At 35.3% G+C, this 27,584-nt stretch overlaps 2 protein-coding genes across 3 annotated transcripts in view; one reads left to right on the top strand and one right to left on the bottom strand.

Moving 5' to 3' along the window:
* Nucleotides 1-23,181, top strand: part of ITGA4 (integrin subunit alpha 4) — a 41,741-nt gene extending 18,560 nt beyond the window's left edge. The window contains 18 exon segments of the mRNA XM_075028316.1: nt 237-331; nt 702-792; nt 2,174-2,219; nt 2,580-2,734; nt 4,669-4,823; nt 8,028-8,177; nt 9,471-9,547; nt 12,271-12,421; nt 13,144-13,242; nt 13,685-13,764; nt 14,117-14,203; nt 14,779-14,869; nt 15,566-15,673; nt 15,945-16,064; nt 17,458-17,577; nt 18,089-18,187; nt 18,402-18,521; nt 19,399-23,181. Of these exon segments, the coding sequence (XP_074884417.1) occupies nt 237-331; nt 702-792; nt 2,174-2,219; nt 2,580-2,734; nt 4,669-4,823; nt 8,028-8,177; nt 9,471-9,547; nt 12,271-12,421; nt 13,144-13,242; nt 13,685-13,764; nt 14,117-14,203; nt 14,779-14,869; nt 15,566-15,673; nt 15,945-16,064; nt 17,458-17,577; nt 18,089-18,187; nt 18,402-18,521; nt 19,399-19,491 (1,937 nt within the window). The 3' untranslated portion in view covers nt 19,492-23,181.
* Nucleotides 23,182-23,273: 92 nt separating this feature from the next.
* The window catches only part of CERKL (CERK like autophagy regulator), a 61,124-nt gene continuing 56,813 nt past the window's right edge, over nt 23,274-27,584 (bottom strand). For both annotated transcript variants that reach the window (XM_075028317.1, XM_075028318.1), the window contains 3 exons: nt 25,775-25,871; nt 24,360-24,535; nt 23,274-23,557 (listed from right to left, as the gene is read on the bottom strand). In XM_075028317.1, the coding sequence (XP_074884418.1) occupies nt 23,476-23,557; nt 24,360-24,535; nt 25,775-25,871 (355 nt within the window). In that variant the 3' untranslated portion in view covers nt 23,274-23,475. The remainder of the gene's footprint in view (nt 23,558-24,359; nt 24,536-25,774; nt 25,872-27,584) is intronic.

Genomic DNA, 27,584 nt, shown 5'->3' with positions numbered 1-27,584 from the left:
AACAAAATGGCTGTAGTTGGCCCTTGTTTTCCAGAAACATAGTACTTAAGGCAGAGTCAGATTGCTGAGCTGGTCTGTATTGTTTCCATTTGCTTTATGTCTATCTTCAGCACTCCTTTTGAATTCAGTCAAATAAATTTGGTCTGGCATTGCATGCATCATGATTTGGATTTGCTTAACTCTTCCCTGTTCATGTTTCCTAGTCAACTGATTATTGTTAAATTGTTTGTCCACAGATGTAGCAATTGGGGCTCCACAAGAAGATAATCTAAAAGGGGTTATTTATATATACAATGGCAGGGAAGATGGCATAACACCATCATTTTCACAGGTAAGCTTTTTCAATGAAAAATAATCAATCCAGAAAAAACTTAAGTTTAAATTTGAGAGGGTTTTTCCTTCATTTAACACTCAGATCATCTGAGGTACTTTAAAAGACTTCAGAAATGTTTTACATAGTCTGTGATTTCCAGCCATAATGTAATCTGTAACAGAAAAATAAATTGTTTTGGAGGCCTCAAGGTTTATGGGATACAACATTTGCAGTAACTGAGCAATATTACCTTTGGAGGTATACTTTCACAGGTAAGCGTGTCACTGCCTTCAGCCTCAGGATGGTTGTGCTAACATTTTTCATTGGAAATTTCAAAGATTAGCTTTCCAAGAATAATTTTCTCTTCTTGTTTTTTTTTTCTCCTCAGAGAATACAAGGACATGAAGTCAGTAATTCTTTAAGCATGTTTGGACAATCCATAGCAAGTGGCATCGATGCAGATAACAATGGTTATCAAGGTGAATTAAACAATTTTGTTTATTTTTCATTTTTAAAAGAGTAGAGATTCATAGGGGACAACTCTACCATGCTACTTGCTACTTTAACAGAAGCAAAATCTGTTATTAAAATGATGTCACATCTTGCATTTTGGGAAGAAGGAAAAAGAGGTAAAGCTGAGGCCAAGCAGGCAGTTTTCATGGTCATCTAACTCTTATTCAAGGACTGAGAGCAATTTAATAGTAAGATCCTAGTGCAGAAGAGGAAGAATGTAATTTTTATTTTTACGGCAGCCATCTCATCTGCTAATGTCACAATAAGCTAGTTTGGGCACTGGAAGCACATTCATTGTCCTGACTAGTGTGCTAACCTAAAAATCTTACTGGTCTTCATGTACTCTGGATTTTGCCAGGAGTCATTGAGCTCCTTGACTCTCAGTCTGTGTGAACAATACATCAACCTGACTCAGGGCTCACAGCAGTGGAATGAGACTGTTGAGGTCTTGTGGACATGACACAGAAGTGCTAATTTGGTGTAAAACAACTTAGCTGGTTCCAAGTATATACTCATTGCTTTATATGTCAAAATTTTATATTGTCAAAATATTTTGACATTCCACAGATAAGCATTAGGTCAGGTCCGGTATTGCCTGTCCTGCCCTTGTGGGTGTAAAAGCATAAAGTTATCGTGAACTGTGTGTTGTATGCTCTGCCTATGTCAACAGAAAAGTTATCCAGGTCAATTTGTAATGCTGGGCTAAAAGGCAGTGTACAGGTAGTCTGCTGTTGGGTCACCTGTTGTTTACTGATTTGGGAGTCACATCCTCAGACCCTTATATCATTTAGACTCATCTGACAGATGTACTTTTGCTACCTCATATGAGAGGTATATATACTGTGTGTATTTCTTTCCTTATTGCATGAATACTTTTCAGTTAGTTTGGAATAAATTAAATATTTTTTTTCTATCTATCTCTATGTATAATTTCATACTTACAAAATATATATAGTTTTATATATATATGAACTCAATTGTTCATGTATATGTGTGTGTATAGCAATATGGAATATTTGGATTAAAAAGAAGGCAAGTACCTGCTATTTAGCTGAATTGTCCTTCAATATTAGCCACTTAAACATGGAATAGAAATCAAATCATCACATAACCAGTATCTACAAGCCCAGCAAATTAGCACACAGCATTAAAGGACAGGGGACAAGAATTTGAGGAGTCATCTTCTAAACGGAGACCACTTTTGAATATTAGCATATGCGTTCTAATAAGTAACGGGCAAATGGTGTTTTAATGTTGACCAGAAGGTGAATATGCTACAAAATGCTTGTACCTGAGAAGTAATTACCATTGACAAATTATGTTTATTGATCTGGTTTTTTTGGACAGATGTAGCAGTTGGTGCATTTCTCTCCGATTCTGCTGTGGTGCTGAGGTGAGATTGCTACATTTCAGTGCTTTTAAAGACCATACAATTTAACTGTACTTTTTAATGCAGTTTAATAAAAAGCAGTAGTATATTTTCACCTCATGGTATTCTTCTTTGTGTCTTGAGCTTCAGTCATTAGGCTCTAGAATGCTCTACAACTGAAACATTTAGGTAAACACCTTGAAAAGAAAATATCATTCTGAAACTTCTTGAGGCAACAAATAATGTGCATACAACTATTTGGATTCCGAAAAATGCAGATAGCTTAAAAAATTAATAATTACAGAATAGAAAAATAGATTCTGCAGAGATTCTTTAAGCTATTTCTGAAGTGTTTTGTGAACATTAACTCTTTTCTGTTTTTAGAACAAAACCAGTGATAATTGTTGAAGCTTCTTTAAAACATCCTAATTCAATAAATCGAACTAATTTAAACTGCATGGAAAATGACCAGCCTGCCATCTGTATGAATTTGAAGATATGCTTTGCCTATACAGGACGAGAGGTACCTGGTTATATTGGTAAGCTACTTGGAAAAATGCACTTATTTACAGAATAATGCTATTGGTATTTAGTGGACCATTAATCTGAGTTCAGTATAAAATGAAAAATTAAAAACATGGATACCTTTTTTAGCTCCTAATTACCCTATAACATCAGGCCATTAGACTTATTCAATTTAGAATAACAGCACATCCCTACTAGGACTACTGGAGTTACATGACCTAGAAGAGTTAGTGATTTTAAAAAGGTAAGATAGTGTGAGGATGAAGGTAGAACTCCAAGTTGTCTTTTGCATCAACGATGTAACCTAAAGTTTTGATGGCAACTGATTTGGACAAACAAAGGCTAATTTTTAGCTAGCTAGCTGGGTTGCGATGATAAAACAGTTCAGCTGGGGCTGTGCACAACCATTTAGTAGTATTTTCACATGGGATTTGCAGCAGTACTAAAACAGTACCATTATAGATACGCTATTTCTGGTACCTGAATTAACTTACCTAACTGTGGTTTGATTAAATTCACACTCATACTTTTGAACTACATTGTAATGATGCCATTTCAGATGGTCCCTTTCATAGCATCATAATAATAGATCTGTCATTTTGATAGGTTTTTAAATGAGATAGTATGCCATTAGGGTCACAAAAAAAATAGAGCGCACTTATTCTGTGAATGCTTTCTTGCCCAGGGACCATATTCTGTTTTGCACAGGGCCCAAAAGGAGTGTCTGTCAAGTTTGTCTGAACCTTCCACATGCAAATGTCTGGGCTGTTGCTTTGCAATTAGGTGGGGAATTATTGGTGGGTGAATGTCTTTTCTTAATGTAGAATCAAATGGATTATTCAGCATGATATTCAGATGTCCTCTACAAGCAGTCCTCCCAGACATGGACCAAAACATACAGGACTGCTGTAGGATGCAGTCTTCCACTTAGCAATAGAGAAAAGGCATTCCCTTCATAAAGCAGCTCAAGCACCTGAGCATACCACTCTGGAACATTATGTCAAAGAGAGGGAGTCCCATCAAAATTACTGAAAAATATATCTTGTATTATATTTTATATAATACAAATTTTGCTTTTGACGAAACCTGGTATTGCTCCAAGCAATATCTGTTGGAGGGAATATTCATGGTGAACTTATTTAAAATAATTTACTGTCTAAAATTTGGCTGTATTGCCTGGGTGCTTTTAACCTGCTTGTCACATGCTATTTGTAAACTGCAAACAGCCCTGCAAATACATGGTATATAAAAATTAAATTGCTTACATCTTCTTTATGAGAATATACAATATGCTTTAGGAACACATTACAGAGAACACATCCAATGATGAACTGTAAAGTTTCGAGTTCAGATCTTTTGAAATTCATATTTGTTGTGAAAGATGAGCAGTCAGACTGGATTCTCCTTGCTGGATTTGGACATAAGACTTTTTGACTTAAATAGAAAAGACTAGAGGAAATTCTAGATATCCTAATTCAACTTTTGGCAGAGATTGACAAGTAATAGATCAGTAATGCTCTGAAACTTACTTGCAATTTGTTATAGCAATTCATGCTAACTTAAATAGAAAAAACTGTGAAGTTAAATAATATTTGTCAGTGTCTGTTGACTTATCTGTTTGTTGAAATTTAATGTCAGCCCTGTAAGTGACTGAAGCAGGTTTTCTTTAAATAGATTGTGGTAGAAAAATATAAATATAACTTCACAAAACTATCCCTGATGTAAAAGCATGTATCAGGGATTAGTCATAATGCAATCAATTTTCAGAGGGCTAGAAGCTTTCATTAGGTATGGATTTATGTCAGAGAATTTTTAAGCATAGCATTTCAAAATGGATATTATGAAACATACTTAAGGAAGTGAGTCAGAAGATGTAATTTCTATCATAAATTCATGAAAATTTTAACAGTTTTTATAACTTTTATTTTCCCTGGGTTTTATCTGGTAGTACTGCTTTATAATCTGAGTGTTGACGTGAATAGAAAAGTGGATACACAAGCAAGATTTTATTTTTCCTCCAATGGAACATCTGATAAAATCTCAGGAAATGTGAAGATTTACAGCAAGAATATTGCCTGCAAAGATCATCCAGCATTTATGAGGGTAATGTAATTTTCAATATGTATTGCCCTGTAAATCCTTTGTTCTCCTTTGAAAAGCACACCTGCTGCAAAAGAACCTATTTTGCTTATGATTGCATCACATCATTTTGGAAGTAAAATATTTGTGTTCATAACTTCCACAGTTAATATATTTTAATTTTGATGTTCTCTTAGCTTTCTGTGGGGAAGTCAGTGGGTCTGCCATCTCTTATGTCAGTGAGAATGTGCATAATAATGATCCTGGTGATGAAGTAGGACATGAGCATTCTTGGCGTTTTTTCACCCTTTTTTATGGATGACAGATCACAGATTGAGGCTGGTTTGGAGCAACCAAGAAGAAAAGGATAACATACATTTTCTGCTGAACATTTCTGATGGAACTTTCCTATGTACTCCTTAATGCAAAATCTTTAAACTTGTAATTACACAGAGAAAATGTTTATTATGTTTTGTCATTTGTAACTATTTCAAAGAACACATGTATGGTCTTGCTCCCCTTTTTACTGTGAGTAGATGAAGTGGACTCACCTGATGAGAACCCATTCCTGATCCATAGGAAGTGAAATGAAGATGATTGCTAGAAGAGAGTCTTGTGTGGTCTGTTTTGTGAATTTGTTGCAAGGAGCCAAAGGCTAGCAGGGTGTGGAGAAGAACACTTGCTTGGAATTGTTTGATTTTTTTTTCCTGCAAAGGGATGCAGCACTCACCAAGGGAAATAGTCAGAGAATCAAGAGGTGGAAATGGGGTAGGAAGAACACTCATGAGAGTTTTATGAATGAATTTAGAATGGAACAATATGAAGAATGTGCATTGTGCTGAAAGAGTGATCTCTCTACTCACAAAACTGAAGCCTGCACAAATCCATGTTTCTCCTGGGCATAGCAACCTGAATCCTGGACCAGATTAGTAGTGAACACGGTTACAGTTCTCCGTCTGTGAAGGTGTAGAGACAACTTCGTTGTAGAAGGAATCTGCTGGTAGAGGTGCTTCAGAGGAGAAGCTGCAGAGGTAGAAGTGCTGCCAGGGCAAGTGGGCGTTCAGCAGGAGGCTGCTGGAGACCCACAAGGTGTCAGCTAGCCAGGGAGGCCTGTGCCAACACCAATAATAGAGATGGTACCAGCTACTCAGCAGGAGGACGTTGGGTGTCCGTTTCTCCAGAAGTAGAGTTTGAACCAACAGCAACCATCCTTTGAAACTGAGGATGGTACTGACTTGGAAATAAGTTAGTAAGAATCTAGTCAGCAAGATCCTAACTGCGATAGGAGTCTCAAAGTCACTGTTACCCTGGAGCAAATAAACTTTTCATGCTTGATGTATCCCTTTGGAAGATGAATGAGGGACCTGTCTTCAAAGTAAGAACAACTGCAATCAGGGCAAGGATGTAATATTTTTAAGGCCATTCACTGGACAAGGAAGAATAAGAGTGATTCAGTATATCAAACAGAAGCTTGCCTATTCCAATAAAAATTTTGGAGAATAAATGGGAAGAACTTGAAGTCCTAAACGACAATCAAACAATAAAAACTAGCGGATGTAGAGGAACTATGTTTTATTAAACTCGGAAATATAGACTTCTCTCCTGTAAAACCTTATCTAAGGGGGAAAAGAATTCTTTAAAGAAGTACTAAGGACAGGAAGTATTTAGATGTAAGGGGAAACAAGGGTAATAAAATAATGGAATAGTTTGCCTAGCCTTTTCTTTAAAATCCTCAAGGTAGCAATTGTGTGACCTTTTGAAACAAACATCTATTAGGATGACTGGTGCAGCTGATCCTGCACAGAGGCTGGGAAATAGACTTACTTAATTTTCTACAGCTACAAAAAACCCTGCAGGGAAAAAGTCTTCTATGTTATTTCCTTCTTCCTTCCTTTTACTTATTTTTTGTTTATGACACTATTAGAAGCCAAATCTTCGTGATAAACCTTTGGGGCAGAAAGGAAAGCTTATGTTATCTACTGGAAAATTGCCCAGACGCATCTCAACTCATAGTTGCACCTAAGTGAATGTTACTTACAGGAGCAGTGGCAAATTGCCACTTACTTATAAGACTTTTGTAAACTAAGAGAGATCTGACTGACAGCTGACCTTGTACAGGTTGCTGAACCAGCATCAGCAGGTATTTGTGTAGGAGGAAGGATATGATTTGGCTTATCACTTCCTATAGTCTATCATTAGTATTTTTTCCTCCACATAATTCAATTTTCTTTTTAATTCTTAATTAATAACATTACAAGCATCTCCTTCCACCCACTGAGGTTTGTGTACTTGTATGAAGCTCCTAAAGTTAAGTAAGTGTGAATGTCTGTCAAGTACAGTCCTTGCAAGAGACGATGTATGTTTTTATGTATTTTGAGTAAAGACTAATTAATAGCTAATTAGTATAATGGAAGTAATATAAAGCAGATCCAGAGAAGACCTTGTGGAAAATTATTATGGATTAGATAATATGTGATTTGGCCAAAGGAAGCTTGCAGATAAGAATTAAAGTAGTGGCCATGTGGAGGGACAATCAGCGTCTGTCTATCTCCTACACTTAGGGAATAATTTAATCAGGTTTGCTATTGTTAGTACTCGGTGCTTCAAGCTGTTCAGTTTTCACAAGTAGGTAGTTTGGGCTCTGATCTGCAACATTTCTACACAGTCAAGGCTTCATGTGCAAAATGGTCGTTTATTGAGAAGTTTAATCTTTTTCTTACAGAACAGGAAATAAAGAGGCAGAAAAATAAAATGCAGTCATGACCCGATTTAGTGGTACTGTGGGAGAGCTCCATTTGATTTCATACAGAAATATCCATGGGTTTTGTCTGGCATTATCCCACCACTTAACTTTCTCCATTTTAGCCAACTTTTGCCTATTTTTCTATTTGGGCAGTACAGCATTTCATAGGTGTGTAAGGTAGTATTATTGACAGAAATAGGTTCACTATTCAATAAGAATTCTTTTAGTAAAAGAATCTTCCATGCTGAAATGCCTGATGCTGTTATTGAATGTATTATGCTTTTCTGCATTTCTGATTGATTACCTCTTTCAGTGACAAAGATGTCTGGAAAAGTATATGAGCTGTATGGTATTTTAAATTATTTTACGTGTAAAAAATAAGTGTTTCTTTTTAAATTAGTTCTAGGGAACCTTATAATCTTTAAAACATAAGCATACATGTCTTGTCTTATATGATTAACTCATTAGGTTTCCAATTTTCATAGAAAGATGTAAGGGATATCTTGACTCCTGTACACGTTGAAGCAAGTTATCATCTGGGGCATCATATTCTACAGAAAAGAAATGCTCAAGAATTTTCACCACTTCAACCTGTTCTTCAGCAGAGGAAAGAAAAAGATGTTATAAAAAGCAAGGTTAGTGTAGGAGTTCTCTTTTTTCAAATGCAGTAAGTAAATATTCACGTTTTAATCTTCAGTTAAAAAAAGCTTCACACATACATAGCATGTGAAGGAATGCATTTTTCAGACCAGCACATAGTGCCTTGATCTTAATAAAACAGCATTATAAAAAATACCTAATTTTTCACTAAAAAACCAATAAATATCTATGCAGAACTGGTATACAATTTGTGTTATGATTTAAAAAGAAAGAGGTACATGCAGAGAACTTGCAAGAACATATAATATTATATACCTCAGAACACACAGGTATGAAACTCCTCTTTGAAATATTCATTCTTTTTCAACTACACAGGATGAGTCACTTTCCAGTATAAAATTGTTCTTTAAAATTAAATCTGTGTTAAATACACAGTATCATGTTGGTATTAATCTTGAAGTGTTTCATCCATGTTGCTGAAATATTAGTTCTGTGAAGGTATTGCAGGTTCTCAAACACAAAGTCTGTGAGGAAAAAGAGCGTATTCTGTATCCTTAAATGAGTATGAAATTCACTTTTTTTCCAAAAAAAAACTTATTAAGAGTTAACAGACTCTGACTTAAGCAAAAGTCAAGATGCTCTGAATTTTTAACTACCAAATGGTCATAAAGATACTATGACTTTTCACAAACAGTAAGCTTCATGTAATTCAGATAGAGCTGACTACCAGAACTCTGAGATATATAAAAGCTCCTTTTAAATGGCATGCTTTTCTTTTCATCTTTAAAACAAAATTTTGTTTTAGAAACCACAGAGTTAGAGAGAAAGAGGGTGCTGTTGAACATAGTGACATAAATGTGCTCTCTAGCATACTGATAACCAAGGCATGGACACATGCAACTCATGGTGTCTCTAGTCTCATCAAACCTTACTAACAGTATGGTAAGTAAAGTTTTTGTAATGAAACCCTCTTGCAAAAGTTAATGTGCTGTATCATAGGAGAGACTGCAAGACCTTAGTTCTGGATCCTCTAAAACCCTCTGCCCTTTTTATGTACTACTTTTAAAAAAATCAGCTGAACGTACACCCACTGGTTTAACTGCAAGAGGCTGAGTCTGGAAAGCCTCTCTGTTACTATTCTGGACACGCGGAATGTGTTTGGAAAAAGGCAAATCATAGCCTGATTGACTTGCTTTTGGGAGCAAGAGCTCTTAGCCAATTCCAGATACTTGGTAACAAGGTGATAAGTTTCTTTCTTTGGAAATACTTTTACTCACTATAAGATGCATAATACACTAAAGTGCTTTTATTTTATTTGTCTTTTATAGTTTGTTTTTGCAAGATTTTGCTCCCAAGAAAATTGTTCTGCTGACTTGAGCGTTTCTGGAAAAGTTGCTTTTCCAAAGTAAGTATAATGTGGCTTTCAGTTTTCTTATTTGCTTCAATAAGTTTTTATCAAAACTATTCCTTAATCTTTTGTATGTAAAGAACATTAACTTGCAAAAGTAGACTATGGACTCCCTGAGAAAATATGAGGAGTAAAGCTATGTTTAATTGAAGAATATTTTTAAATCATAAATTTTCCAGGAAATGTAACAGGGATATCTATAATTGAAGAATTGTTCTTGCATAATTAGAAGACTTTACAGCTAATAAAATATATCTTCTTCACAAAAAGGTAAACTTGTATACTACACTTCATATATAACTAGGTTAAGATACAGTGCACAATACATACTCAATATGTAGACATCATAACTACTGTTAAATTGACAAGCTATCAATTATTTCTGCTGTTCTTATGAAGATACTGTACTTGCACTGTACAAAGAAGATACTTCAGTTTTGTACTAAGACATTGTTATATTTATTATTTCAATTATAAAATAGTGAAGTAGCTCTTTTTCCTCATTTACTTAAGAATATTACATCTTCAGTTTTTTACTGCTGATGGAGCCACCAGATGGTTGAATATTATGTGAGTTTTAGACTTTTTTCCCTAAATGAATTAGCTTGCTCTTTCCAAAATTAATTTTGTTTTGTGATTTTTTTAATTTATTTTTTTTCATTTACATCCCTAATTTTTTTTATATACCCTTTAGTATGTTTCAGTTTTTGCCATTCCTTCCAATCAGGTATCCTGTTATGCAAGATAATTAACACACCTTCAAACTATTTAAATACAATTAATATTGTCTTGCAGAATCTGTATTACACCAAGCAATACTTTGTGAGATATACTTCTATTTAGCATCATCTTTGGAAAGTTTTAAGCCATGTAGCATCATTTCTATTCAGAATGGATTTTAATGATTTGATTTTAAGTTATATTTTATCATCAACCCCTTGTTCTTTATTGAATATTATACTTCAAAGCAAGAAACACGGGTTGCTGGTGTGCAAAAAGAGAAATTGTACGTGTTGTGAATCTCAGCTAGCTAGGTATTTTGTGTGTGACCTGAATTTTCTTGTGTAATTTATCACTTTTAATGTTGATCCTACTTTAATGGAGATACTAGGTTGAACAACCTAAAATGACACCGAAAGATCATGACAGTCATATAATGCTGATTAATCACACCTGTGTGATCCTGAGCACTAGCTTTTTCATCTTCACAGATTTCAGAATAAGATTAGTATCTTTCTGCCTACTTTAACATGTGGCCTGTAGCATGAGTCTTAAGCCCTCTCATTTTCTTAGGCTTGAAGGTTATTTTATTTGAACGATCATAAACTTTTCAGAAGGAAAGATTGTGCAGCATTTCCATTTGTGACATTAGCAATGCAGTTTTGTAAGTGAGTACTTCAAAGCTTCAAAGAAAGGAAAACAGATTACAACATACCTGCTTGGCATTAGGTACCAGTAGCAGATTTTCAGTGTAAATAAATAGGCTAAATATCTTGATAAAGTGTGAAGTATCACCTTAAATTACATTGTGCCCCTAGAATCTCGATTAAAAACTAGTTAGCTGTGAAGTGTTAATTTATTTTGTCTAGACAGAATGCATTCATTATCCTTGAACAGCAAAGCAAACACTTTTAGTCTTAAAAGAATGAAATCAAATAGGGGTGTCAATGTAATGCTTTATTTACTGAGTTATGAGTCTTCATGCATACACTATCATGTTTTGTTTAAATTGCTTAGATTTTGGCCTGCTCTGTAAATTTCTAGTCCACATCGTGCATTTTTTAATGAAGAATGAAATATGATTACCAGGGAAAAGCTCTAGTTCAGCTTTGTTGTAGTCCCAGATGTGCACCTGGTGCTTTTGTGTACTTGTGTGTTAAGCTGGGAGGCATCTTTGTGACAGCATCTTGTTAATGAGTTTGGCTGTAATGCATGTAAGAGGACTGAAAGGTAAGCATATAACTAGTAAAACAACTTTAAAATTTAACGTAAACTTAATCAAGCTACTGAAATGTTAACATTGTGTTTTTCTTTAATTTGCTTTTGTCTTGGAACCTATCTGCTTTTGCAGTGCTTTTACCTTCTGTTGCTTTTCTAAGTGCCAGCTTCTTTCCCAAAGGTGTTCAGTGACTAATGCTTTGGTTTCAAGCCAGAATATCTGATAAATGTCTGTTTCTAGGCAGCCTTTCTACAAGTCTTAATTAAACTTTAATGTCAAGCTGAAGTTTACTTTTAGCCCCCCCATAGCATGTCTGTACTTGTAACATGATTATAGAACATTACATAGATCATAAGATAGGCATGTTCACTTGCCCTCTTTGTGACCTGTTTCATATTAACTCAGTCCTATACTTTGAGTACAAAGAGTGAATTTTGAAATAGTGTCTGAAAACACTGTAGGAGTAGCACATTGCTATTCTCATCTGTAAAGGAAAGGACCTACCTTGTAAAAGCCAGAAGCATGACTGGTCTGATAACAGTTTTCTTGCTCTCGCATTAATAACCTCAGGCCTTAAAAAGTACAATACTGGAGTGGACCATTATATAACTGGTGTAATACCTTCAGTTACAGAACTGAGTAAACACTTTCCTAATGATCTCCAGCTGAGCTTTGTCAGAACTGCATGAAATTAACTAAAAGAGCAGTGGAGGAAAATTTTTGCATACAAGCCGTATATAGAATTACTTTTCACTAATTATTATGATAATTATTTTTATAGGCCTCACGATAAGAAAACATATTTCGCTGTTGGAAGTATGAAGACTTTATTGTTGAACATTTCTCTGCTTAATGTTGGAGATGATGCATATGAAACTGTCCTCCACATTCAAATCCCTAGAGGTCTTTATTTCGTCCGAGTTTTAGAATTGGTAAGAACAACATCAACAAAAAAAATTCTGTCAAACAGTAATCCTTTGATATTTTTCTTTTTCAACCAGACATTTTTCAAATTATGTTAATGCATTGTTGAACTTCTTTAGATACTGACAACATACAGCCCCCCCCCAAAAGCTGACAAAACTCCAGTTTTAAGTTTTCAGACTTCTAGCTACCCCAGCTATGTGCAATTTAATCAATACAGGTGACTTAAATCATTTCAACAACAGGATGTGATGGTAACAAAAAAAATATTTCAGGGTGTTACTGCTACTTTTTGTCTGATGATCATGTTTTCAGTGATCATAAAGATCTCATTGAATCTGCTCTTTTTCACAGATACATAGTCTGATGAAGAAGTCACAAGTCTAATTGTTCTCTCTTTCTGCCTTTTTAAAATAACTGGTCTCTGGTAGAATCCTCCTGACACTTTTCAGAGGTTGGCTTTAAACTTGAGTGGGACTGGGTCTGATGCATACACCTTAGCTTCACTATTAGCAAACAGAAGATGAAGTAACAGGTTACAGTAATCAACATAAGGATACATTAAAGTAGTCATGAATAATAGGAATGTTCTGTACATTTGCATCAGTGAAATAACAAACACCTAGTTCAGGAAAATATAAACCACTCAATTTCAGTGTGTGCATGTAATTTGAAATGTGTGAAAAAAGCAGTTTTATGTTAATAAACAATAATTTGTCCTTTATTTTAGGAAGAAAAACAGATATATTGTGAAGTATTAGATAAAGAAATTCATGCCATGAAACTTGAGTGCAGCGTTGGTTATTTATATGTAGATCAAAAATCAAAGGTAAGCTATGTATGAAGTTCCTGGCTTTAAAAACACCCTAAATATATTATGAGGATTTTCAGGGGGAAGACAGACTTGTTTTTCAGAATCTCTCCTTCATTCCCAACTAACATCTTTTATCATGTTGGTATCTGAATCTCTCTGCTACTTTTGATGTTAGATGCTTAAACACTCTCTAGAATAACCCATTAAGGGACAACATTGTTCGTATCATGCATCAGCTGGTGGCGCTTGGCTTCCTGGACAAGTGAGCTGACTAAGGCGATGAACAAATGTGTTAGGCTGATAGAAAGGGAGTATAAGACACAAAAAGCAAGTATTTTCTCAGTTCTGAAATTTTTTAGAGCAGAAAATTCTAAATTAGTTTAATAAAATATTTTTATTTAAACTGTGTTAAGACACACTATCATTTGATATAAAGAAAATTTTATTTGTTCTACAGCTGGATTTTAGTTTCCTCTTGGATGCAAGCTCATTTACCAGAGCAGAAGATGACCTCAACATCATCATTAATGCTACCTGGTAAAGTCTAAAAAATTGCTCAGTGAAAGATATTACTGCCTTTGGAAAATAGACTAGGGAACACTGGAAAGACTTAGCAAAGCACAACTGCAAGAAAGTACATGAGTTGTAAATCTGTAGAGAAAGGGAAATTACAAAAAAACCCAGATAATAGGTATTTAAATAATGAGCAGGTTTCCGCCTGTATAAGACGTTCTGGGTTTTGGGGGTTTTTTTTACTGCCTGACATGTTACCAAAAAAAATTTTGTTTTAATAAGCCGAAAGGTCTGTTTAATATTTGCTTATAGAAATGATGTGTAGCATATGATGATGCATTCAATACTCATTTTTTCTCTCATTGTGTTTTTATAGTAAAAATGAAGATGGGAACACGTTGCTGGATAACACACTAACTTTAGCTGTACCTCTAAAATATGAGATTGAGTTAAATGCTCATGGGTAAGTCATCTATTGCTATACCTGCACATCCATAGAACTGTTGTCTTGTTACTATTCTAAATTCCCAAAACTTTTAAGCAGAAGCATTGATGTAGCTGAAAAATCCTGGGAATGAGACGGCACAGCTATCCTGGGGTCTGACCCATACCCATACATTTCTAAGATTTTGTTTCCACTACTGTGAGATGAGACCAATGATATCTATGGTGCTTTGAACTTGTCTCTTAACAGACTAATATTTTTTAAGAACTGGAATATTTTTAATAGAAAGAGGTATTTAATAAGAGCACAGCAAATACTCACATTCCTTGCTTAACATGGACCACATTCTGGGTTTGTTGTGGGGCATTCATGAAGCACAGTTTTGGGTGAGGATTTATGACTTCTTCTGATTCATCTGCCTTTTTAAGAAGGAAGAATACAAAGGTAGAGGACTTCTCAGTATTCCTAGATTTACTTAAATGCAAACTCAGGTAATTTCTTAGAACCGATCTTAGCAGAAACAGCATGGAGCAGAAAGTTATGCTAACTATATATAGCAATTCTATTAATTAACAACTTCTAAACCATTGTAGATTTGTATCGCCAGCTTCGTTTGTTTATGGAACAAATGAGAAAGATTCACCAGTTACATGTATGAAGGAGAATATCAACTTCACTTTCCATGTAAGAGTTTTTCTTTTGTAAACCCTATTGTCCCTGTTTTGAAGGTTAATGCTCAGATTTCCAGTGTATCTAATGACAGTCTGCACAGTCAATGAGGGAACTCTTTAAGAGTAAAAGGGCATGGTGAGCAACTTTAGTGCATTAGTGATGGGAAGGGGCTGTTAATCCCTCTTTGAACACTTTCTTCGGCCTGGACAGTCTTCCACTGAATGGTCAGAGAAAAAATACTTAGCACAAGCAGGACTGAAAGTGGTAGAGCAGTTCTGACTTGCCACTTCTTCCATTAACACTTTAAAAGGAATTATCTTACGGTAAGCAAAAGGAACTAGGAGCTCCTTATAAGAGGATCTATAGGTATCAGATTTGTCTCCAATGGATTAAAAGCAGGAGTTAGACATTAATCTCTCCTAGTTCCTTTTGCATATTCTCCCGGAAGGCAGTCTGTATGACCTCAGGGTAGTCATTGCTGATTAGCACTACTTACTCATTGGCTTCAGAGAAGTGAAGGGTTCAGTAATCCTACAGAATGAATTAAGCAAAATGTTACAAGTCCTAGCAGAATGCACTTTCATGACAGTGTAACAATGCAGGTGCTACCCCATTCTGTGAAGTTTTATGTATTTATACATGTATTTTTGTTACTTGAATAGCTGCCATGAAATAAAACTTTAAATGTATAACATTCTTCCCCACAAGGTTATCAGTGCAGGACCAAACATGGCTCCAAATACAAACTTAGAGATAATGATACCTAATGCTTTTCCACCTAATGACTTCAAATTATTCAACACATTGGATATCAAGGTAAGCATAGGTTACTTAATATAATTTTATTAACTACATGAATTCTACAAAAAAGAGAAGCAGAGCATAGCAGAACTAGGTACCAAGTATGCGTTCAATTTGTTAGCTATGGTGAAGCAGAGTGAACAAGAAAGTTCTTCAGCCCCTGTGTTTTAGAATTCTGAAAGTAAAATCTACATTCCTTTTGAGCTTCTTGCCTTTCAGAAATCTGTATTCTGATTATTATCTGATGTTTAAATTCTAACAGTGATGATGTTATTTTTATTTCCAGACAACAGCTGGACAGTGCTCCTATAACAAATATCCCAGAAACTGTAGTCCAGCAGAAAAAAATGAAAACATATTAAAGGATGTTGTCACTTTCTTTTCAAAGCCTGCTAAGAGACAAATGGTAAGGTCTGTCTTTTGGCATCAGTGCAAAATAAATGACTGTATGAATGAGCCTTAAGACAATGGTGTATCTTATATAATGAGGTCACCAGAGCAGTCTTCCGAAGATTTGTGGTAGGACCTCTGATAAGCTCAGCGTAGTCATAAGTGACTTTAGTGAAAGAGGTGAGAACTGAGATGAGAAAGTTGATTAATGACACGTCACTGAAGTCAGTGTGGATGACAGTCACCTACAAAGAACTGCCAAAGGGTTATGTAACTGAATGAGTGGGCAAACAGAATGGCAGATGAAATTCAGTAACAAATTAAAACTGATGCATGTGGGAAAAACAGGCTTAATTTTGATTACATGAAGTATGCAGCTGAAATATTCATTGCCTTTTCCACATCAAAAAAGTGCCATCAAACCTAACTAATAGGAGCCAGGTTAAAAAAAAAAAACAGAAGTAGTACTCATGGTGGAACTTCTTACTGAAGGGTGTTATGAATGCCAAAAATAAGTGAATTCCAAGGGAGACTATACAAGTTAATGGGACTGAAAGTCATTAAGAATTACAAAATATATGGAAATAAGTTTTGGCTCAGGCTGTTCTCATTAAAAATATTTGGGAGGCTGGGAGAATACAATACATGTCTGGCCTGTTCAAGCTCGTCTCTCTGTACCTGCTTATGGACCCTGCTGGAGATCAGATACTTGACTATGTAGACCAAACCAGAATTGCTGTTCTAGTGTTACATTTTTGAGGGTTTGTTCTCATAGAAATCTCTGTCCTGCAACTTGTGTTTGATAAGGTACAATTTTGTTTAATACTTTCGTCTTAAAAGAAGATAAACATTTTAAAAAATGTTAATTTGGGACTTCAAATAAGCATGTTACAAGGAACACCAACCAATGACTGAGAGACAGCCTGCACTAAAATATCAAATCAGAACTTGGACATTGCAATCTTGGACAGAATATAATCATGTACAGGCTTACTTTTTTGTCTTCTCCAAAGTTGAGTGAAATGGTACTAGCTGTCAGTGTATAAGTACAAGGATGAATCAGTTACACTGTTTATACTGGATATCATATAGTCATTGTCATCTATCATTCTTGATAAAAGCTAATTTGAAATAACAGTATTAAAAAAAACCCATATAACCAAATTATGACAATTGTTATTTTTCCATCTAAAAAAAAATTTGAATTTTTAAGAAAAATGACCTGTTGTGTTCTATAACAATTAGGTTGGTCCCTTGTGCTGTTCCTTAAGCACCTATGGACTGACAGTGATGGATGACAACCTAGAGTTACACCCTGACATTTCAAGAACAAATATGGATCTTTGTCTTAAATACTAAGTTGATAAAGTTGATAAACTTAAGTTTTAATATTTCCCTCCCTTCTACAGTACTGCATGAAAAATGACAGCCTTTGCTTACAAATATATTGCAAGCTTGGAAACATGGAAAGTGGAAAAGAAGCAACTGTTCAGTTGCATCTGGAGGCTACTCCTTCACTTTTAGAAATGGTAACACATGAATTTTTCATACTTGAGGGGAAATATTTCAAGGCATATTTACAGTATTCTTTGCATATAAATCCTAGGTATTAATTATTTTTGCAAATAGATGATTAAATCCAAATCTTTTAGGTGTTAACCTATTGTATGTTTTCAATGCTAAGTCTCAAGGTGATACACAAAAAGTGAAAACCACTGAAAAGTACGTATTTTAGCTTATCGCTTTATTTTATAGTATTTATTGCTTTGCCTATTCTGGCTAGGTTATGTAGGATTGGGATTTCATTTCAACTCATAATTGTACTTTTCTAAGAAAAGCAGCATGCATGTGGACTTAAGTAAAATCCAACTGGGCTTCATTCCAGTGTCTGGTACTAATTTGTTTTGTGACCAGAAAAAGGCACCATTGTGTGTTTGTGTGATTCTGTTTCTGTGAGCAGCTGTGTTACCATTTTTGCTGGGTGGGAATTAATGTGTTGAAGTTATTTTTTAAAAGATAGGATTTTTTTTTTTTAATCAGGATGATGCATCAGCATTGAAGTTTGAAGTAAGAGCAACAGCCTCACCAGAAAAAAATCCAAAAGTTATTGAACTACACAAGGACAAGCAAGTTGCATATGTAAGAATTCTCTTTAAGGAGTTTATCACATATTCATTAATTAGAAAAAAAAACAAGAGCAATTAAAATTGTGGAATTCTATACATATCTACAGACAAGCAATGAATACAGTGTTTATTACTTAAGAAAGTATTTAATTTTCCTAGTTTGTTTTAGTATCATTTAGGGAAAAAAAATTAATCAGTTAGCACTAAACTTATTTTCTGCTTTCCAGGTCTATTTGGAAGGCGTGCACCACCAGAAGCCAAAATACCATGTTACTGTGCTAATTATTGGAATAGGCTTAATAGTTGGTGTTACCTTGTTTTTGCTTCTTTCATTTGTACTATGGAAGGTAGGTTTTCAGTATTTCTCAGTCGTTCTCAAGTCAGGAATTCACACTGTTGGTAGATCTTTGGATCTGTTAATGCAGATAGTTACGTTAAGGATAATTAATATTTTATTACAATCTGTCTTTTCTAAAGAAACATAATTCCTCCTGTAACTTGTGTTTTTTTCAAAATACTTCTCCATTTGCCTTCATTTTATCTTCTACATATTCTACATCTGTTATTCAACACCACAAACCCCTTTCCTTGTTTTATATGGCATCTCATGTTTGCAAATGGTTTGTATAATTTAATGATATCAAATGGATCATTTTTGTGGGATGGTGCCCCACATTTAATGTCACTTGACACATGTTGACTAATAGTCTACAACATAGTTTCATGCCAGACTAAAATGTTTAACATTTTAAACTGCAACATAAATGCTAAAAAAACCCCTGTGCATAAGCAAAAAAGAAAACTATGAAGGATGCAGCTTCTCTGACAAGCGATTAAGAGATTGTTAACTTCTTTACGTACATGCAGACTTTCTCTATCCATCGTTTTTCCCAGGGAAGTGTAGAAATGAAACAAATTCAACAGGAAAGTTTTATAACCATTTCACTTTTTAAAATATACTGGATTCTGTGGACTGTTACAGTTCAAAAGCCCACATGTCCTTATTCCCTGCAGGAGAGTACTAGCCTTCCAAAGAGTAAAAGAAAAAGCAAACCTACTTTTTTGATTGATGAGTAACACTTGATTACTTGGTATGACAAAGCAATGGCAAATACCATCGTTCATAAACACCATATATATGCATTTTATTTTAGCTCATCTTTTATGGTTTAGATTTAATAACAAAGATTTGCTGACAACAGATTCCAAAATTATGTATTTCAGATTGGCTTTTTCAAAAGGCAATACAAACCAGTCCCTCAAGACAAGAACAGAAGAGACAGCTGGAGTTTTACAAGTGGGAACAAAGATGACTAAGATGGCAAATAAATGTTTGATTTTAAAATGAAGAATTTAAGATTCAGGTTAATTCACAGGAGAAGCATCAGTAACAAGAAAATTGGTCTTGAGCTCACTCACTCCTACAAAATACATGTTACTTCCTTGAACTGCATGGAGGACTATACCTTAAAAGTACTGTTGTTTTTCTAATATGAAAATGGTGAAACAGTTTGCTTTGAAGTCTCACAGTAGTATTTGAAATGCCATATATATATCTGGTTTCAAACAGACAGAAGAACACTAAAGATAAAGAGAAGAAGAATTACTTACCAGAACGAAGAATTTCTAGAAAGTAACAATGTTTGGCCAATCCTGGAAAATAAGATCTCAAACACGTTAGCATGAGTTATTCTATTCATTTTCAAGTTTCAATAATCTTTTGATTAAACATTTAAGAAGAAATCCTCCCTCATCTTGCTTTGGCAGTTTTACAAGGGTAAATTAGCTTAAACCAATAGAAGGACCGTAAGTACAGCGCACGGATGTAGAAAACAGCTATCAGAAACTCTCTTGGGCTTCTGAAGGTAACCTTGTAAGCTTTGGCTTCACAGGCACAGCCACAACACTGCAGAGACTTAGACACCCAGGCAAGCCAGAACCAGGAAGGTCAAAGGTGGATTCAGAGCAGGGAATTCTGTGGGCTAGCCTGGAGCTGCAGCACAGAATCCTCTCTCAGCTATAGAAAGAGTAGTGTACTGGAGATTATAATTTGTAGCCATCTTTAATATGGTATTTGCAAGCATGAGAGAATTAGTTGTTTCATCCTTTCCTCAGATATTACTGCCATGATATTTTGGACTTTTGCAATGAAGTATTTCTATGTGGGGTTTTTTAAAGCAAGTATTTATTTTTATTTATTTGAAGATTTTTCTATAGTACTTAGCATAGTAGTATTTAGTACTGGCATTCTGCCACAACCTGAAAAAAAAAATAACCGAACAACTTTACAAGATGACTAGAGAAAGACATACCCAAAGACTCCAAATGCGAACCTTACTGGGCCAAATTTTATCTTTAGGTGTGCCATCCTTTACCTGAAAGTACTTAATAAGGGAGTCATTTGGAGACCTAACTCGGGTTCTTGTGAAGTTGTCAGATAAATACCATCCAAACAGACATCCTCAGAAGCCACTCAGCAGAAAGACAATGACTGAATAAAAACATGGTTCAAACCACTGCTCTGCTACTACAGGAAGTTTCTTCAGCTAGATAAGTTTGCACTGCCACCTAGCTTTGGCAAAATAGTACAATCCAGGGGAAAAAAAAAGTTACTTTGCTCCCCAGTACAACTGGACAATGTACAATTTCTTCAATAACTGAATTTATTGCAACAGCAGTATGCAATATGGCCTCTCTTGCCATGCCCTTGAGGTCTTTCTGAACTGCAAGGAGAAATTAATGTAATACGTACATACACTTTGAAGCTGCACCATCATACGGGAATTAGCCTGAGACTCAAAAGCAATACAGAGTGCCTTCAACAAGCACTTTTGCTAATAGGGTGTTTGGTGCCATAAAAGCCACGTTGTCCACTGATTCTAAAGGTATTGGGGACTATTTTGTAATTTCCTTTCGCTTCATTTGATGCCAAAGATATGGATCACTCTCAAGTAAATTTCTCTCTCAAATCTTCTGCAGTGTAAGGGCAAATGAATGTGCATATATTTAAAAAAAAAAATCAAAATAAAGTATGTGAAGGATGAAATATTTTCTTGCAAGTCTATGAAAATATACACAAAATGCTCATCTTCCAAATGGCTTTAGTGAATTTTTGCACTTTAACCAAAATATCTCTGAACAGAAAATTAGTTTGATATTACAGCATATTGTGAAACATATACCTCAAATACTGGAAGAAGCATTAACACTCTTTTTAGTACAAACAATGCAAAGAAGTGAAACTAAAGCATTTTGTTTATCTTTGAAATAGTTTACATAAGTCAGTACATGTGATAATGTTGCCTTGGAAATTGTATACTTCCTATTCAGATTTTATTATTAACGTGTAAATGTTGGCTGCCTGTTCTTAGAATATGAAGCAAAATTTAATTACCTTTTATAAATCAGATTGACAAAAAATGAACGTATAATGTCCTGATGGTGGCAAGGTTATAAAGTATCACTCATTTTATTAAAAAGAACCCCAACAAGTTAAGCACATGAATGCTGTTTCTTCTGCAAGTTCAATTATTTTGTTAATTTTCAGTTACGTAATAAAACCTGTTAAACCTACTAAAGGTAGCTGGAATCTCCTTCTTAGACAACTTTAGGAAGTTTAGTTTGAATTGTCTTAACATGTTACAAATATTTGATGTGATATAGTATCAATTAGAGTAGCTTAACTGGAGAGTACTCACTGTGACTCAGACAATGGGTATAAACTGAAATGAGAGGTTCCAACCAGCCATGAAGAAAAACATTTTCTTCATGAGGACAGCCAGGCATCAGAACAGGGGTGCAGAGAGGTTGTCTCGTCTCCATCCTTGGAGGTTTCAATGCCGGACAGGATGAGGATCTGAGCAGGGGTTGGGCTAGTGCCCTGCCAGGGTCCTGTCCAGCCCAAAGGATGCTGTGACTCTGATCCTACTCTGCAGCCAATAACTCCAGTGCAAAGAGCAGAACTAGCCATAAGATTCCTATAACAATTAATTGTCTATGAAGCAGGCACTTGATTGTCTATGAATTTGGCCTTTACTACTGGCCAGGTTTGTCCACAGAAACTGCATGAGATTTCCAATAATAACAGCTTGTGCTTAGGAGACCAATAATCATCTGCAGTACTTTAGATGCAGTACTTCTTTGTCTTGCGTATTTATCACAGGTAAGAATTTTTCACAAGTAATATTTAAAATCAAAATATAGTAGCTATAGATGCCATGTAAAGGCTTAGGCCCTTGATTTAACAAAATCTTAAAGGGCTGGATTTCACATTATTAACTTAAAGCAACTCATTCTAGCCATGAGACAATGCAGCTTTCATACCATTATTTGTCAGCTGCCTTCTGAAGGATTCATAGACAAGTGACCAGGACAACAGTCATCATCCCTGTGGTCCTGCAGATGGATGAACTTGTTGGTCTGCTACTTTTCATCATCTCAGAGAAAGCCAGTTCCCAGAAAGAATATAGTCTTAATTTGCTGTCATCTCAATTAATTGTGTGAAATACTTAATAAGTTACAAAAACCCCGAACACTCATAAAAGTTATGTTTATGCCCTATGAGGAAGTTATAAAAATTTAAGTCAACGCTAATTTATTTATCGTAACTTTATTCTCAGCAACAACAAAAAACTATGCTGAATATCATTTTGGTTCTAGGATAGATAAAATATTTTTAAATATTTATTTTGTACAAAGAGTAGACTTTAAAATACATTTCAACAAAGAAAAGCCATATAAGACATCAGCATATTCTTTTGTATTACTGTTTGACTAGAAACAATTTGAAAGCAAATACATTAAGGCAACATTAAAATGATAACTAGAAATGGAAGTACTTGATTAAATAAATCTGTATTTTGCCACCATTCTTCAGCATGAGATGGTACCATACCTCCACTCACCAGCTCTATTTGAACTGAGTTACCTGACAACATGGATAGCAGCAGCAGACTTAAAAGTATCTCATACTATATTTATTGTGAAAGCTAGAATAATTTTAAAGAAATAAAAATATTTTCTTCTATTCTGGTGGATGCTTCTCCAACTCTAAATTTTTAAGACATCAGTATAATCAGGTTTCATTTTTTCTTGTTAAGCCTAACAGTTTCTTTACAGTTAAATACAACCTGATAAAAATATACAACTTGATAAAAATTTAAAACCAGAAATATTACAAACATCCCAGTTAAGCTTCTGCTACAACAAGTGAATTCAGTGAGTGAAAGACTGGGACCTTGGAAGGCTGTGCGTAGAGGTGAGAAACAGATTCTTTAATACAGAACTTGCAATGTGTCCCTTCTATATGCAATTGCATGTTGCTTGGGAACATTCCAGGTCATCAGTGTTCACTCCATAGAGATTAATAAGTTGAGGATGCACCCTGCAAAGGGAGGAAGTCAAACTTTATCAATTTCATTAACTCTTGCAATGGGCATGCCACTTTTTGGGGGTGGGGAGGGAGAACAAATATGTATGAACTGCAATATGGAATAAAGTCAGGTGAATTAAATTTTGACAGTTCCTACAAGGTCATCTTTAGAAGTATATATTACATACCCTACAACATGATCTGCCTTTTATTTTACATACCAGACTGTTACTCAGAGCTCTGTGCCTTCAGCTAATCCTATGTGCACTGCAGAAGAATGAGCTGCCGCCCATTTAATTCCATTGATAATCCTCCTATTGCCCTATGTATTCATAGTCTCTTTCTTAGATCCTAGACATGGAGACTATTCTCAAGCAGCACTAAGGTTCCCACAATTGAACAACTACATGTTTTTATTAACCTTACACACTCCTTTCCAAGCAGGAATCCTTATCCCAAAAGGAGCTCCTCCCAGGAGTCACAGACCTTTATATACATCTGTTCTCCTCTAAGATACAGAAGGGTAAAGTAACAGGCAGAAGGGAAAGAAGAAGTGGAGCTGGAAGCTGATGAAGGAAGGAAAGGCCGTGTGGGTCATAACAAACCTTTCAAAAGATGGGCACAAGGCAACAGGGCAGAGGCCCAAACAATGGCAAAGGGGCCAGTCTGTGCAGTGCACAACAGTATTATTCTTAAAGCATTTACAACACCCCATTTTGGTGTCATCTGTTTTACATAGAGACGTAATACATTTAAGATTGCAGTCCTAATCTGTTACACATATACAGTCCATAAATGTAATACTTGGCCTTACCGGACATGAACTTCTGATGCTTCTTTCATTAAGTCTCCATCTATATTCCAAGGGTAATTTCCTTCCGCAGAAGCGGCATTCAAATATGTATTTTCTTTGGCATCAAACCCACTTTTAAGCCTTGGTTGTACTTTCACTTCTTGAACTGTGTAGGTCTCAACAAAGGGAAAATTGAACTAAACGAAACACAGATATATATTAAATGAAGATGAAAGATAAAGGTGGTAGCTTAGCAACAAACTGGATTACTTGAAATTAAAAGGCTTGCTTTTTTTTTTGTCTTAAGTAAATGGGAACACTTAACTCAAGCTTTGACACATGAGGCACTATATATTCCAGCTAGCATTTATAGATTAACATGCTATTTTTAATCCTAAATAGTGCCTCAGAAAAAAAATGGTAGTATTCCATTTGCATTCCCATATCAGACTTGCTCAATCTACAGGTGAGATGGTATATTTTGCACATGCCAAAACAGCACATGCTTTCAGAATATGTGAAAGTCCAAGCAGATTTTTTCCAGTGCTCTGTTCATCATTACCAGTAATACTGTCCTGAACAAGGCTAGTTAGAATTCTAGTAAATAGTCATCTTAAGTTTAAAGGAGGGTCCACATCTCCTTGTCTAATTTCTCACTACAAAGGCAGAAAAGCAAAGCCTTCCTCTAAAAGCATAACTGGAAGGCATAAACTATTTCCTAAATGCAGCTGTTTGTTAGTGCTGTCACATGGAACTGTCATCCACCTCTCCCCCAAACTCTCTGACTGTTGACGAATTCAAACCTCAACCTTCTTGTAAAAATGATTTCACGTAATCCTGAAACATTTGAATGAGTACTAGTGTGCTTAGGCTATGCATCAGGTCTTTAGGACAGCAATAAGGCACTGTGTTTGGATGCTTTGTTTTTCTCTTCAAAGACAGAATAATGACCACAATTTTGAAATGCAGTTCTGCAAACATTCATAACTAGATGGAATGCATACCTGCTAAAAATCAATGGTCACAATCCACTGCTACCAGCACAGCATGCAGTGATCTGCTGAAATTATGGACTTTACCTATTTCTGACAAATGTTGCATGATGCCCTCCCAGGCTGCATTCTTGATCTCTGCACTACACAAAATTTAAATACAGCATGCACTTCCTTTATTGTGGTGAAAGGGCTTTACACCCATAAAACTATGGTACAACACAAATACAATTTAAACCATAACAGATGGGCTGAAATAGGCTAATCGGTATTAGTCTAGTGATTTAAAAAAAAAAAAAAAAAAAAATCAGATAAAAAGGGGGCTAATGTATTCTGACAGGAAGCTAAGTCTCCTTATGAGGATGCTAACATTAACTCTTGCAGCATGTCTACCTTCACGATTAACTGTTCTTTTTATAATCACCAGAAAGAAATTCACAGTACCTGATTTTTTATGCTGGCATATCTTTTCAGATGTTTTATAAACTCTGTTCGAGAAGTATTTTGTACAACAATAAGAGCCATGCTTCCATTATTCAACCTGAAAAGCAGACCAATTTAGTTCCCAAAAGAAAATGCATTTATTTGGAAGTTTAAAAGGCTCTCCAATAGTCTAGATTAAAAAAAAAAAAAAAACAACAAACCAGCTACCAAGAGTAAGTTAATAGAATAGTCTCAATGTTTTTTTAAATCTTTGCCAACCCCCCCACCATATATCAATATAAACTATGTAACTGAGGTTATTTAGCACCAATACATTCATAACATAGACTGTAACAATAGAATTGTACTCTCTTATCAATACCCATAATTTATGGAACATAATACATATAATTTTAAAAAAACTGCTTTTCTACTTAACAGATGGTTTTTAAACATTGAGGATCACAAATTTGTCTTTTTGCTTTTCTCTCCAGCAAAGTATAATGATTACCTTAAGTACTATGAGGCAGAGCTTTACCAAGAAACCATTCCCATGATGCATACAAGCACATCCATGGGTTCATTCACCTCCTCCATTAACACTCATGCTGCCCTACAAAGATCCTGATCTTCAACTATGTCGCTATTCAAACTCTCTTAGCAGTTCTCAGTACAGTTCTACTTACACATTTCACAAAGCACATAAAAGTTAAAAAACTAGCAAATTTTGTACAAGATAAACCAGTCATATTCTAGAGATTAATCAAGAAGAGACCATACAGCACAGATAATCCATGGTCCAAGGTATGCAGTTGCCATTGATATTTTAGCATCTTTGAAAATCTGAGTCAGACAATGAGCTAGTATCAATTCATAGATTCCCTAATGCAACCATACCTTGTCACAGAAGCTAACAACCTGAATCTCAGTGCAATCATGCCTAAGTCCCATTTAACTTATAGAGACAAATCAATGTTCGACAAGAGTATCTGATGAACATGACAATCGCTGCTGTGATATAGAGATGATGTATTTCATATCTCCTGAATATATATATATATATATGTGTGTGTGTGTGTGTATGCATATATTTATTCAGCATGTATGCTTGGAAAATATGTTAAGAATGTTTAAAAGAAATATTTCCAGCCTACCACAGATCCCTCCCCCCGATAGTTCTCTGGCTACTGAACAACTGCATCAGGAATGTTCTCAGAGTACGATACCGCACAATCTAGGAAGATAATCTTTACATAACCATTAAAGTCATCACCTGGCATAGCATTACTTTGCTGATTTAGAAAACAGTGATGGTGAAATTGAAAAAGTTGCCTTCTTATCATATTTGCTGCAATAAAAGGGCACAGCAGGCTACTGGGCAATGCATTTGGCACTATGGTCTTTTCTCTTCAGAGATGACTAAGAATTTTCATTAATTCTCTTAAGTCCAATCTGCAGCAAAGCACACCACCTATGCTGTGAGTAACAAATGTTCCACATGGCTCACATAGCACAGACAGTTAAACTTAGCTTAACATGTTTTCGCAACTTTAGACTTGTATTAACTAGAGTTACAGGTAGCAGTCAAAGCTTTCATTCCACTTCAAATGTTTTCACATGACAAAAACCTCTTGCAGAAAATAGGACAGAGTGAAGAAACGTAGCTGAGTTTAGATGATGCTTCCATAATGGGTCTTGAGTCTTTAACAATTAGTGCAGCATTTATGTTTCCCATATCGAAAAGCCTTACAGTCAGGATGCTATGAGAAATGAAGCACCTGTCTGAAGAGTCTAGTCTTCCTACCCTACTAGCTGACTGCACTCCTAAGAA

This window comes from Buteo buteo, chromosome 5 (assembly GCF_964188355.1).
Source record: "Buteo buteo chromosome 5, bButBut1.hap1.1, whole genome shotgun sequence".
Taxonomy (NCBI): Eukaryota; Metazoa; Chordata; class Aves; order Accipitriformes; family Accipitridae; genus Buteo; species Buteo buteo.
The sequence above is the reverse complement of the archived record's forward strand: the minus strand, read 5'-3'. Positions and strand labels throughout refer to the sequence as shown.